The sequence below is a fragment of the Rhea americana genome, unplaced genomic scaffold, assembly GCF_003343005.1.
Source record: "Rhea americana isolate MKP2758 unplaced genomic scaffold, rheAme1 scaffold_41, whole genome shotgun sequence".
Lineage (NCBI taxonomy): Eukaryota > Metazoa > Chordata > Aves > Rheiformes > Rheidae > Rhea > Rhea americana.
Genome location: NW_028186546.1, coordinates 2,805,520 through 2,819,358, shown reverse-complemented (window position 1 = coordinate 2,819,358; position 13,839 = coordinate 2,805,520). Strand labels below are relative to the sequence as shown.

Below are 13,839 nucleotides of genomic sequence, written 5' to 3'. Positions count from 1 at the left end.
ATAATCTCATCAAAACTCCTGAATAAATCCCTTCCTGTTCTAAGGACGATGCTATCCATAAGTTGGATTAAAGCTACCTGGAAYCCACATAAAACATGAATTTAACATCATTCATTTTTAAACAGTCTCCATTTTKGGGTTTTTAGCTCTCCCTCAAATGYAATATCCTTTTCTTTTTTGCTTAAATCAATCTTATTTCCTTCTGCATTTTGTCTTCTTTCATATTACTACAGAAAAAATCATCTTTACCCCATATTAATATTAGCTTTAGTAACATCTTTGAGCTGTTCTTTCCTAGTGATAAACATCCTGAYTTACATGCATAAACCTCTCATAGACATGTTGTTGAATTGCTGCTGGTGCTGATTTTGAACCTTAGTCYGTTCTGCCAAAGACAAAATTGGAGCCAGAACACAAGACAGGAGAGTGACCTACTCTTACCTACCTGGTAACAGTTGGTTAACAAGTTAATAGGATATGTCTAAGACATACTACAGGCCAAAACTCTAATTTATCAGGGAGTACTCTAATAATCAGAGAGTAGATGATTTCAAACGTCCTTCAGAGGACCTAAGCTAGTGGCTGTTCCACGGTGGTTCCCAGAAATCACAAAATGCAAACTGAAGGGGCAAAAAAGAATCTGAAAGTTTTCAGTGCCCTTCCTGGCCAGTTCCATCAGTTCTGCTTTTTCACCTTCCCTTCCCATTTCACTCTCTTTCACTATAGCCCTGTAAAATCTACTCCAGTTTTCCCAACTCAAATTCAACTCTCTGACCTTTTAAGAATGTCTCAGCCTTTTTTCCCTGCCCTCACCTCAGAAATCTTTAAAAATAAAATTCARTCTTGTTCCCTGCTACTTGATTGCTTTCTGCAGACAATTCTTCTTCCTTCTTTGGAAACCCATACCATTTCCTTGCCGGGTGCAGGGAAAGGATCTTTTCTGGTCCTTTCCTGGTCACCCTCCCCCTCTACTTAGCCCTGGTGAGGACACATCTGGATTGCTGAGTCCCGTTCTGGACTTCCCAGTACAAGAGAGACATGGAGCTACTGGAGAGAGTCCAGCATAAGGCTACGAAGATGATTAGGGGACTGGAGCACCTGCCCTATGAGGAATGGCTGCAAGAGCTCCAGGCCTCTTCAGCCTGGAGAAGAGAAGACTGAGGGAAGATCTTAGTGTGTGTAAGTATCTGAAGGGAGGGTGGAAAGTAAACTTTTCAGTGGTGCCTAGCAATAGGATGGGCACAAACTGAAATGTAAGTAGTTCTGTCTGAACATGAAGAAAAATTTCTTTACTGTGAGGGTGACGGAGCACTGGACCAGGTTGCCCAGAGAGGTTGTGGAGTCTCCTTCTCTGGAGATACTCAAAACCCACCTGGATGCAACCCTGTCTAACATGCTCTAGGTGACCTTGCTTGAGCAGGGGGRTTGRACTAGATGATCTCCAGAGGCCCTTTCTGACCATTCTGTGATTCTTAATTTCATAGTTTGCTACAAAAGGTCAATAACAACAAGGTGCTACATCAAAAAGAATTGCTGGTGTTACTGCATTATAAAAAGACATGGACAACCACCACCCACCAAAAGACAGCTACCCCCATAGGCCGTTGATATTAATGACATATTTATGACTAGCAGAAATAACGGGGCTCCATTTTCTAAGAACGAATCGTTCTAATGCAAAGACTACATAAGTTTGCGTATCGCCACCGAATCTTCTGCAGGACAAAACAACAACAGCACTGAAACTTTTTTGTTTTACTCTTGCAGCACATAATTAACGTCCACCRAAATTTCTATGAATTTTGCCTTTCTTTCCAGTGAGCCTCATAGACTTTGTGGTTTTATAGTTTTCATCTTGGTTTTATAAGGACGTCAGCAGGAGTCAAGTTTTTAGCTGATTTTTAAGGGGAAATAAAATAACTCAATTTTAAAAAGACATTAACCAATACGTCACTAACTAATACTGCTACTGGAGATAATAAGCTAGCCTCCGAGGCATATTTGGCTATAAAGGCAGTGGGTCAGTCAAGCGCAACTAAAAAAAGCACTGAAATGTAGGGGGGAAGAAACCATATACTCCAAGAGGAGTGTAGGCTCTACATTAAAGCACCAAACAAAGAAAACTTTAAGGTTAAACTTGTTATTAAAGTAAGATTTGAATAGTGGCAACTTTTCAAAACTTACAACTRCTTTCATTAAACATGAACTTTCTTTTCAAAAAAAAAGAAAAAAAATGAAAAAAATGACTAGGAAAGTGTTTCTCTTTCCAAAATAAAAGCATATCTCTATTTCTGTACTACCTGTGGATGAAATTCAGTACTTGCCCCACTCAAATCCCAGGAAACAGAGGTTTACATGTTASGAGTGGCTCCCCTCTCTTGAGCTGACATCAAAAGAATAAATTACACTTATAGGAGAAATGTGGTGTGCTTATTTCCCTTCCGTTGTTATTCAGCTAAATGTTCCCCAGCTTTCAAAAGCACTTCATTTAAAAATGAATAAAGGTTAAATTAGCAATGAAGAGAAACAAAGAAGGAAAAGATAACACGTTCCTCATTACCTTCCTCCTTGCCAGCGACTGAAATCCTGAGGCTTCAGCACCTGCAGCTGTGGGTGAAACCCGTCTCTAAATAAATCACCACYGCCATCCTCTAGTGCTCCATAAAATCTGCTCAAGATCTCAAGATGCTTTGGAAACATTAATGGAAAAGCCTYTGGGTGTCTCTGGGAGATCTTACTACCATCTTTTTTCCACAGGAAGAGATTAGGGACTTCAGCACACAGCTAGTCTGTGGCACACTGAATAATAAAATGAATATATATACACATATATATGTCCATATATATGTCCATAGCTATATGGATAGATATATAGACAGCAGTTGTGGAGGTGAAGGCAGGGGTATACCCAGACAAGGCACAGACTGGAGCAGACTGGTCTAAACAYCATTCTCACCTCTTTACTCACACTGTGGCCCTAGAAAAAACACACTTTTTTTTACTCATCAATCACAGAGAAATAATAATCAATGCCTTCGTAAACGGCCTAAAAAGCTGCAGAGAGAAACGTGCTGCAATATTACAAGCCACGTTCATGGCTGGCATAAATCACTGCGGCTTCATTGACTCCAGGGAATTTGGGCCCACGCTGTCTTCTGAACCTCACTCGCACAATTTTTAAATGAAGCACTGTTCTCAACGTCTAAAACTTTTTTTTTTTTGCATTTTAGCACTTTTGGCTATTTTATTTTTCTTTTTGGTTTTATACTCATAAGTTTACTTCTGTTTTTAAAAGAACAAAATATAACAACTTTGACACTGAGGAACAGGAACGCAATTTTAAGCATTGTATCCCAGCATTAGTAAGTCGGTGCTGTCAGCATGCACTTAGTCCAGAGCTTCTAGGACTTATTTATAATTCAAATTGTATTAAGGAGTGCATTAAATATGGAACGTATGGATTTAATGTGTGTACGGTTGGTTCAGTTTACTGTGCTTTATCACTATCCATTAGTCTTTTCAAAAATTAATAGCAAAAAGTTTATATAATACTAGGTCAGAAATTTTAGCTTAATATAATGTCTGAACATATCTATTTTTTGTTTAGTAAGGAAATCTTACTGACAGGAAGAATCCTTCAAACCTTCAAAATCTCTCTCTCTCTCTCTTTTTTTTTTTTTTTTTTTTAATGAGTGTTTAACAGGAGCACACAACAAAATATTTTACGATATCAAACAGAACAGATTATTTTCTTTCCACAAATTCATACTAGCAGTTCAGGCACTTCTGCAGCTATGGCAGAGGATGCATYAGAGATCAGTGGCTGATCTTCTCTCATTGATTATACAAAAAACTGGGGGACTAATGATAACCATTTCCTGATCCATTTTTGCTTCTCTCTCTCACTAAAAACTGCGACACACTCAAACAGCATCACCACATTTTTAGGAAAAAAAAAAGGAAAAAACAAAAGAAAAAGGCACCAAACCAACAACCTTTATTCCATTACATCTAAGCTATTGAGGGCCCAAAACTTGCAGCAGAGCACCCGTGAAAGTTAACTTCGACAAGTATTGAGTCCCCTTACAACCACTGGGTGTGCTCAAGGCACAACGTTCAGGTCCTATAGCAAGAACCTACATTTCAGCTATAATTTCATGATGAACGAGCAGAAAAAGAAGGAGTTCCCTGCAAAGAGAGCTTGGCGTCTCTATTAGAACCAACACATATTTTGCTGGGCAAGAATCACACAATAACCAATATAAAATCTTGGTAATATATTTTTAGCTCATCTTGCTGATTTCTATACCAAAAGCTAACACAGATGCTACCAGATATAAGACAGTTTTTGCTTTTCTGCCTCATAGGGATATCTGCTAGCATTGACCTAAGGTTACATTTGTTGTGTGTGTGCAAACGGGCTCGTTTTCACTTTTTACTCCTAAAACAATCTCATCTATTATAAAGGCTAGATGAGCAAGTCAGGTAAGGTAGGATCAGCTCTGCAGTCTTCAGAGGTCAACATCACAGACGTTGTGCAATAAGTGGAGATTGAGCCCATAAAGTCAATGAAATTGAAAGCATGAGCCGTCTGACCAAATGTAGGCACCTACTTGAAGATGACAGAGCCCTTGACAGCACTGACTGCATTGAACAGTTGTATAAAGGAGATCTGAAAACACCAGCTGAGATGTAATCACCTACATTTATTTGAGTGAATCCAACCCTTGGTCTGCGAAGGCAAAAACTGATTAAAACATTGGTGGTTTCACCTAATCTACTTGTCCATTTAATCTAGCAGCCTTTTGCATTTTTTTTCTGTCAGGCAATTTATTTCCAGTCACTGAAATGTATTTTCAATGAAGATTTGTGTTATTTTGTTTAGAAACACAATTTTAGTCACCARCAAGCACATTCACCTGCACAGACCAAAGAGTAATGTTTATTTTTCCCATGGGAATATCTTAAAAGAGCAGATGTTTACAATTTGCCCATCCACTCTCTGAAAAAGCATGTGTAATGATTTTCTAGAGACAGACATAAATCATAATGAACAAACTCAGAAGGAACTAGAAGAAAAAAATATGCATTTTTTACTTAAATACATTGAACTTTTGATGAAGTAAACTGTCTTCAGTGGGTTATTGAATTTATTTTCCTATATAGCTCTTGTTAATATGATTTCTGCAGTAGCATTAAGCAGAGAATAAAGAAGCACTTTATTCATTAATTAATTCATTAATTGGCCATTAAGTTATTAATTTGTTTGTTTATATCYCATTCTCAAGCATAGATTTACCTCTAAGTTACTGATTTCAGAAAACTAACTGCAAGGTGTAAGTGACTTGTATTGAACAATATTTCAAATGCACTTACCAGTTTCAGAGAGCAATTTGGTAGCTTCCAGGACCTTCTCCGTGTAAACTCCTGTTTCATAGTTTTCCATCTCAGCATTAATGATGTGAATAACTCTGGCTGCTCGGCCCCGGATGGCACCAGCAGTTCGGTCCAGCGTATCAACATCCCCCTCTTGGAGAGCAATCACACACTTATTCACATCTTCCAGAATATGATTTTCTAGGAAGCAAGGGGGGGAGGGAAACACATATAAGGCTCATTTCTTTGCATTCTATCTCAGATCAAAGATTACAGAGTTTGGTAAATGACAACTGTGAATRCATTAAAAAATTGATAACTGTCCTTACTCCATTCTTTAATATTGCAAAACAAATACCAGTCGGTGACACTGCACCATTCAGCAGTAAAAATCCCATGCATGATATTTATCCTTAGAGAGGACTGGGCTACATCCCCTCCCCTGTGCTAGGAGGATCTTTCTGTTATTCATTAAAAAAAATGAAATTAATTTCAAACCAAATTAATCTGGTTGAAAAACGAAATTAATTTCAAACACCATACTGAATTCTATTACAATAACTGTGCAATAAAAAMCAATGCGAGAAGAAAACTGGCCAAAACATTAGCAGATGCTCTAATAAACAGTAGGATGAGTTCTTTGAAGATTAATTTATCCTTTCGATAAAAGTTTAGTATATTTGGTTCACTTGTGCCTACAAAAGTTAGAAAAGAAAACCAATTTGAAAAGAGAGCAACAAGCGGCCTTTGCAGACCGCAGTGCCTCAGCAGTTATCTCCTTTGCTCCATCTACGCCATCTGCGCCTCAGATTACGGTGTGAATTTTTCATTACATGTGCTTTTGCATATTCTGAAATAACAGTGGACAACAGTGAGTCTCCTCAGATGATGCGATATTAAGTACGTTTATTGAAATCATGGGAGCTGAATCAGTTTTGGCCACTCAGAATCCGGCCACCTATTCTGTATGTGCTGCAGTGCTGCTGTTTAAGCAGTATGATCACATACAGAAAATACAAAAGGATGGAGGGAGGGGATTCTGAGTAGCTCAAACACTCTTTCCCTTCAGCTAGAACAGTTAAAATAATCATTTCAATAATAAASCCATGACTGAATTTTATATTTGACCAAAGGCACTCTGAGAAACTCAGCAACCTTAAACAGCAGCTTTTCTGCCACAAATACTAGTAAATCAAAAATAAAATGTAGTCCTCAGAGTAGTAGTAAATTAAAAGGAAAATCACCTCACCTACTGCTTTTTGTTAATTATCCTTAGCCACAAAAAGAGAATTCAGAAGGATTACTAAAAATTCCAAGGTAGCATCATTTGATGATTCCACAAATGTTTGACATGATGTTGGATTTCAAGCTGTAACAACTCTGACCAAAATCTGAAAGTCCTCTACGCTGTGAATCAGAGTCATGTGAAAGGCAAAGTTTTGTTTAAATGATTGTCCATCCACATTTTTTTTAAAAAAGTGGTTTTCTAAAATACTTCATCATCATCATCATCCTTTTCTTTACTATGCCAAATTTTACACAGCCAAATTTTGCTCAGCAAGAAGGTCGTTCTAAATGTGAACAGGAAATGTGTTTGGAATATAAAGTAACTCATCAAGATTATGGTCAGCCTCTTTTTGGTAGCCACCGTATTAATAAAACATACGATCAACTGTGACACATAATATGAAGAGGAGGAGGTGTCATTTACGTTTAATCAGACACCAGCCCATTTTAAATGCTTCACTGGTTTAACAAGCAAAAATAAACTACTCCATGTAAGCCAAGGCTTCTGAAGTTATAGCTAGCAGCACCAGGCTTTCTGGATACACTGGGTGCTTCCTCATTTTTATTAGATATAGACATCTATGGAGAATAACAGAAAGAATCCTAAAAAAAAACCTCAAATACTAACTTTTGAGCTACCTTGGGAAGTTTCAGTCTAGAGCCTAACACTGTAACTCAAGACTGTCTCAAAAAATGYGTTACAGGAAAAATATGATTTGAAAATGACAAAAAATAAAAATGTTGTCTGTGCAAATAACCTCTGATTTTATGGATATAAGTGCTTGGAGTGAACCAAAGTCCCCAAACACCTAATCAAATGGCCTTTTGGAGCACATCTGCCATCTCTTCAGCTTGCGGGCTGGATCTGCAGGTTGCCTCTTCGTTGTAGAGCTAGGTCTGTTGAAAAGTGTTTGCCAGCTTCCACTGTCAAACCAAAATGTTCATTTTCATGTTCTTGTCATGGCTTTTAGTGCACACTCTAGTAGTGATGCTCAACAGTAGAGTAGACTAAAGCAAGCCCTGTCGTTGCTACTAGTAATAACAGGATGCAACCAAATAAAATAGAGGGCAACAATKAAAATTAAGAATTTTGTTTAAACGATAAATAATCTTTTTCCCTAAAATCTCTATGTTTTATTGAGAAGTCAAGGAAACTTCAAGGAATGCAACTTAAAACAGAGTGCAACAATACTAAGGCCAAGCAGTCCCCTGAAGGCTGGCTCCTCTGTGAGGTTRGCTTACTCTGAGCATGTTCTATATCTTTATTCCCACCAGCCGACTTCACCTCTTTAAGACCTTAACTKGGAAATGAGTTTTCTGCAGCAAACACTTATCCTGAGATACCTCGCACTTCGCAATTGCAGCATTTGTGGCGTATGACTATGTTTAACAATACATTCTGCTACAAGTTTACTATTTTAAGAGGAAGATGCTGTGACCCAAAGAGTCAAATTTCCTTCTCTCTTCCATGTCTTCTCCARTTAGGACTAAGTCACTTTGCCTGTTTTGCGTAGAAGAGCTTGCTTCTTATTGCAATCATTCCCATCTAGGTTAGAGAGGTGCAAAGACTTCTTAYTTCTTATACTGCTTTACTTCTCCTTCCCATGTGCTTACGTTGCAAGCTGCACTGATAACTCTGGGACCCAGAAGTGCTTCCCAGCTCTCTGGAAATGAACAGTCTGGTCGTGTCCTGACAACCCATCAGGACAGGTCTCATACGTGGCATCTGCCTATTTCCCTTCACCCACGCCTGGTCAGGGCCTGGTTACATGGAGCAGACGATCAAGGGGGCCAGGACTGAGCAACACATCTGCCCCACTGTTCAGATGCAGCTGATCTGAGCCAAGACTAAACCAGAAAGTAAGGAAAGTTCATCTTTCCTCCCTTTGCACACAGTTGCATAAGGACTGTTGACAATTTTTGCAAACATGCTCAGCCTGTCACAAGACAATAATACATTTTAAAAAGGTGGCCAAAATCCTAATTTGTGCCTGACTTGAAACAAAACTTCTCTCCAGAAATAGAASCACATGTAGGAGGCTATTTTCTGGAAGACAAAAAGCTAACCATTGCTACTAGGGACTAATTAGCAGGACTTCGTTTCTCCCACTGAGTGTTGTAGATCAGCATTCCAATAGAATGGACTAATGCACTAATGATGCTTTAGGAATTACAGTTTTCTCCTGCTCCAATCCATTCCTTTAATTTATTTTTCAGACTCCCTTGATCCCAGTACCTGAGACGGAGAGGAAATCGTCCACTGAAGTGATGTCATCAACAGCTTCAGTGAGAACTCGCACTTGTTTCTCCCACTGGTCTTTGAAGACATCCATGTTGTCCTGTGCTACTTTGCTCTGGGGTCTGGCCGCCAACGTGAGTGCAGCATTTATTACCTATTATTCAGAACCATTTGTTATGAGGAACGGCAAAAATCTTCTCAAAGGAAAGAACAAATTGATTAAAGACTGTATTAAAAACACAGCTGCRCACCCTGTTCATTACCCAGGTCTCAAGATCTGAATGTATTTTTCACAGTTTGTGCAAAGTAGTCAACAGTGTAAAGACAAAGGCAAGGCTATAATCTTCACATGGRGTGTTTTTCTGTGTCAGCTATCTTATGCTTTTTAATGCCATAAGAGTTCTCAAGTACTTTTTAGCATGAATCTTACTTACCTGTGGGCACAGACTATCAATCTGCGTTGCTGCCATACGGACTAACTTCACWCCTTCCTCATTATTAGAGATTGAACAGGCCAGATTTGCAACCTGCAATGAAATCAGCAGAATAAGAATCAAGTTTTCAGCAAGTAGGCCATTTTGTACTTTTTCCTCTCTTTATTGAGCCTTGCCTAGAATGAAGGAATTGTACCCAAGAGGCATGATACTGCATCTTCTGTGCTGATGAACAGAAACCCACATAGATTATTTCTTTACTAGCAAACCGAACTAACAATCTTCACTGTTAGAWATTTTTCAAAATTTTCCATCACCGACAAGTGTTTTACCTCTTCCTCCACAGCTTGTAGATTATAGTCTCCGTGCAACTTCTTAAGAGATTTAATATCCAAACAATTATCTATACATTTCCTTTTTTCTCACTTTCTTTTCYCTTTTAGTAACCATGTCTGTTATGAATAACTGTAATCAAGCTAATCCATATACTCTGAGTTTTGCCAAATGAAGAACCTCTGAGATCTTAACACATGAATTTGGTGCTTTGGCACCCATAAACAAAAKCCTGATATCTTCACTAATACTGAGAAGCTACAGATTTCTCAAGTATCCCTTCCCAAGTATCCAAATAATAGGTTATTTCAGMTCTTAATAGCTTTATACATGTCAAAATTATCGTAATTCTAAGCCAGATCTTTTTATTTCTATAGGGCTGCTTGCCCTCAAGTAAAATGTGCATTAGTAAGCATACCATAACTTGGTCATGTGAAATGTCTCAGTGAAATGCTTTATTTTGTAAAGGATGCCTAAATACCTCACTCAGAGATGTAGGCATCTAAGYGTGCTTGCTCCACCACCGTTTTGGGAAGTCTGGTTTGGAGAAGATAAAGGCAATGGAGACTTTGAGGGACACCTGAATGAGAGTGAGCAATTAAACCACGAACCSAAACACTGCAAAGCTGCATCTCTGTAGCATGGATGCAGGTGGTGGAATCAGTTCTCCTAGCGCATACGGTGCTTCTTGCAAAAAATCTATTCTCAACAGCTTTGTGTCAAGCCCATGAATCTGCCCTGGGGTTTCAAAACAGCAATTCATGTCACTGTACATGTAATTACACTAATTAGTGATATTTAATTCACAAAGGTACATTTTGGGAAGGGGGAGTACAAGATTATTTTTTTTTTAACCAACCAAAAGTATGGTTCTTAATTCTAATCTACATTAAAACAAACTAATAAAATTTTAAATACGCTTCCTTGCTATTATTCACTGTGCCTGAAGGCATAACTATCAGCTGGAAATGATTCATGAATTAGTTCAAATATCCCCATCTTTCCAATTTTCCTCTGGTCTCCCCTTGTGGTATTAATCTGTTCTCGTCGCCAATGCACATCGCCACATTAGCCTTGATCCATCTGTTCTTCCTAGAACCTATTTCGCTTCGCAGTTATTTAGAATGTGGTTTGCWTATATCAGTGTGCCAAAGCCCGGAGAAGATAAGGTCCTTGGGCTTCAGAGAGTCTTACAGGCATTTCCGCGTCGAGATTTTATCATAATGCTGTGATTTTTATTTTCATTTCATGGCGAGACAAATGAGTTAGTCTGTTTGTTAACAGCCTTACAGCACTCATGTCAAAAATATTCTCCAAAGCTGACATCTTCCAATTAATTTACTATTTTCTGTAGTCACTTCTTTGCACACATCAAACAGAGCACTTTAATCTTTACGAGAAACAAAAGCTAAGCAGGATAATAATTAGAATGTAGTAACATAAGTGGAAATTATAGACCTTAAAAACTAGCAAACGGTATTAAGTTCACCAAAAGACAGCTTCCTGTATTTAAAATAAGTAGTCTTCTAGATGGCCCCTTTCATTTTGTGATTAGCAAGATGACAGCCTCTCCTAAGGCTCCAGATGCATCTTACTTTCCCTCGGAGAGCGGCGAGATACGAGAGTGAAAGACTCTGGGTGTCACGAAATGGCAATCAAACTGTTAGGCAGCTCGGTTGCTTTGAGGTCTCTTGAAATAGATCTTCTCAGAACAAAGTCAGAGAGAATTAAATGTATTTCTTCTCTGTCCCTGTTAATTTTTCTTTCAACAGCGTTTGATGAGATGATAGCTGGACATTGCAAAATGTCCTGGTTTTGCAAGGGAGGTAACTTGATAAAACTTTTTCTTACGTTCTGTAAAATACTTTAGAAGCCAATGTATTGTTTTGGATAAAACTATCAATACCCTAGGAGTAAAAATGTAATGTGTGGCTACATTAATCAGGCCTCAGAAGAGTATTACACTAATCTATTTTCCCCTTCCCCCCCMAAAAAAAGATGCATCTCATATATAATCCTAATCTACATATTTTCATGTGCTATATTTTGAATATTCCTTAAATACAGTCCTGCATCATTGGCAGCAGCACTAGTGTCAGAATTCAGTTATGCCAGCTTGTACCATGGGGAGCTCTGATTACGTCAAATAAGCACAGAGATAAACAAATCCTATAAAGGTAGATGCAGTGTGAATGAAACGAAATTTAGTACTAACACATCAAAACTATGACTTTACCTAAAACTTGCTTTTGAAGCATGGTGGGAAATGGACATTATTTGCTACTGCCTGTGTTTTAGTGCCAGTGTTTAAACACGGATCCATGAAGCAGTACAAGTTTTAAGTGCACTCAATCGTCAAATACCACATGATTTAATTACTTGTATTACCTTTGTTATCAAATATACAGTCAATCAAGTTACCATAAATTAACCCTTCTTGCAAGGCAAGGTCCATATGCATGCTCTTAGTCCTTACAACATGAGGTCATTCAACATGCTTTTAATAGTTTCATCTATTTGTGCCTCCTAAATCAAAAAAAAAAAAAAAGAAAAAGAAAAAGAAAAAAGAAAAGAAAAGAAAAGAAAGATCCAGTTCCATCCCACTTAGCTTAGAAACTTAACTGAGACTCTTTAGCTAGGTGCCATCACCTCTTTCGATAGTGGTGAAGAGAGACAAGCATTTCAGGAGAATGTTTCAGATCTTCAGTGGAGTGTCTCACTAAACTTACAACATGCTAAACTTATTAAACAGCAATGCCTTATCTATATATCTGAGCCTGAGCACTGCTGAAAATGGTGCTACTGAAATAAAAGAGGGASTATTTTAAAAGTTATTTTTTTAAAGGTTCGTTACGACTTGTTTTGTGTGGGCATGTTTAACACAATACATATTGTGAAGAAGTCAGATCCTTCAGAGCTGGAAGTTCTTCCAATACGTCACTCCACAAATTTAGCAATGGAAAAAAAAAAAAAAAAAAAAAAAAAAAAAAGCTTAGAAAGTAAATAGGAAGTGTTGTATGTTTAAACTTCACAGTATGCAGTGGTGGTATTTCAAAAACATACACGGGGACAGGCTATGTGGGCAATTAAAGCTCCTTAGCAGCTTATCTTAAATAGCTTATTTAGCATATTGCTACTTTGCATATTCCAAATTGGGCCTTCCAGTTTATACACTTCTATACTGTGACCTATGAGTGTGAAATGTTATATTGCTTTCTTCAAGTAACCTGCCATCTGAGATCTGCCAGGGAAGGGATGAGGCTTAGGGGCTGCTCTGAATGTAGTGATAAAACTTTTACTGATTTCACTGGAACTAGTCTTTACTGCACCCTCCTGAAGATGAACATTTACCATACGAATGTACTTGCTAGAATATTTTCAGGAAGAGCTTGTGGCCTTAGAAGTTGTCCCTGTTGTTTTGCCAAAACCTTGATTTGACAGCCTTTACCTTTATAATTCAAATACTTCAGTTTTCACTGAAGCACTGAAGAAGAGGTTTCACGTGCTGCTGGAGGTGGACGTAACTAGGTAACTCATTTTTCTTTTGTTCGCTTGTTTACTAAGTTCCTTGAACATACTGAATTTGCTGTTTGCCTAAACAGAACCTAACATTGTATTAAGATCAATGTGAACTGTCTGAAGAGCATTTATATGAATGAATATATTTTAAATACCAAAACCAMGGAATCATCCTTGAAATGCACGGGGGACTCAATAACAGTGAATCCGGCTGYGTAGATAAGCACTACTGTCCAAAATTTCAGGTCTGCTGAGCTACTCATACACCATCAGCACAACTGCAAAAGACCTTAAACCTGTCCCATGCAAGTATGCAAAAGCAATGAGCAGGAAAATAAACGCTCCAGTTGCAGCAATGCAATGTTTTTCCACAATCACCAAAGCCACTGAACTAATCCTAGAATTGGGGAAGTGGAAAGGTGCTTAGCAACTCCCTGATGTCAACTTGCTGTCTTTGGCACTACCAGTCCAAGACCGCCACTCTCCAGCCTGCTGGGTATCTCTCTCTAACCACGTAAATAATTCCATTAGCTTCGATTATTCAAAATATATGCAGGATCAATCCCGATAAAATGTATTTGATTGTATTTCAGCCTCGAGCGTCTTTCCTGCGTTAAATGATATGTAACAGATGGCAGGGGAAGGATTTTG

At 38.2% G+C, this 13,839-nt stretch overlaps 1 protein-coding gene across 4 annotated transcripts in view; it reads right to left on the bottom strand.

The window, feature by feature from the left end:
• Positions 1-13,839, bottom strand: part of CTNNA2 (catenin alpha 2) — a 433,433-nt gene that overhangs the window by 51,109 nt on the left and 368,485 nt on the right. For all 4 annotated transcript variants that reach the window (XM_085314675.1, XM_085314674.1, XM_085314673.1 and 1 more), the window contains exons 10-12: positions 9,337-9,429; positions 8,900-9,056; positions 5,377-5,577 (exon numbers count right to left, since the gene is read on the bottom strand). In XM_085314675.1, coding sequence (XP_085170801.1) covers positions 5,377-5,577; positions 8,900-9,056; positions 9,337-9,429 — 451 coding nt within the window. The remainder of the gene's footprint in view (positions 1-5,376; positions 5,578-8,899; positions 9,057-9,336; positions 9,430-13,839) is intronic.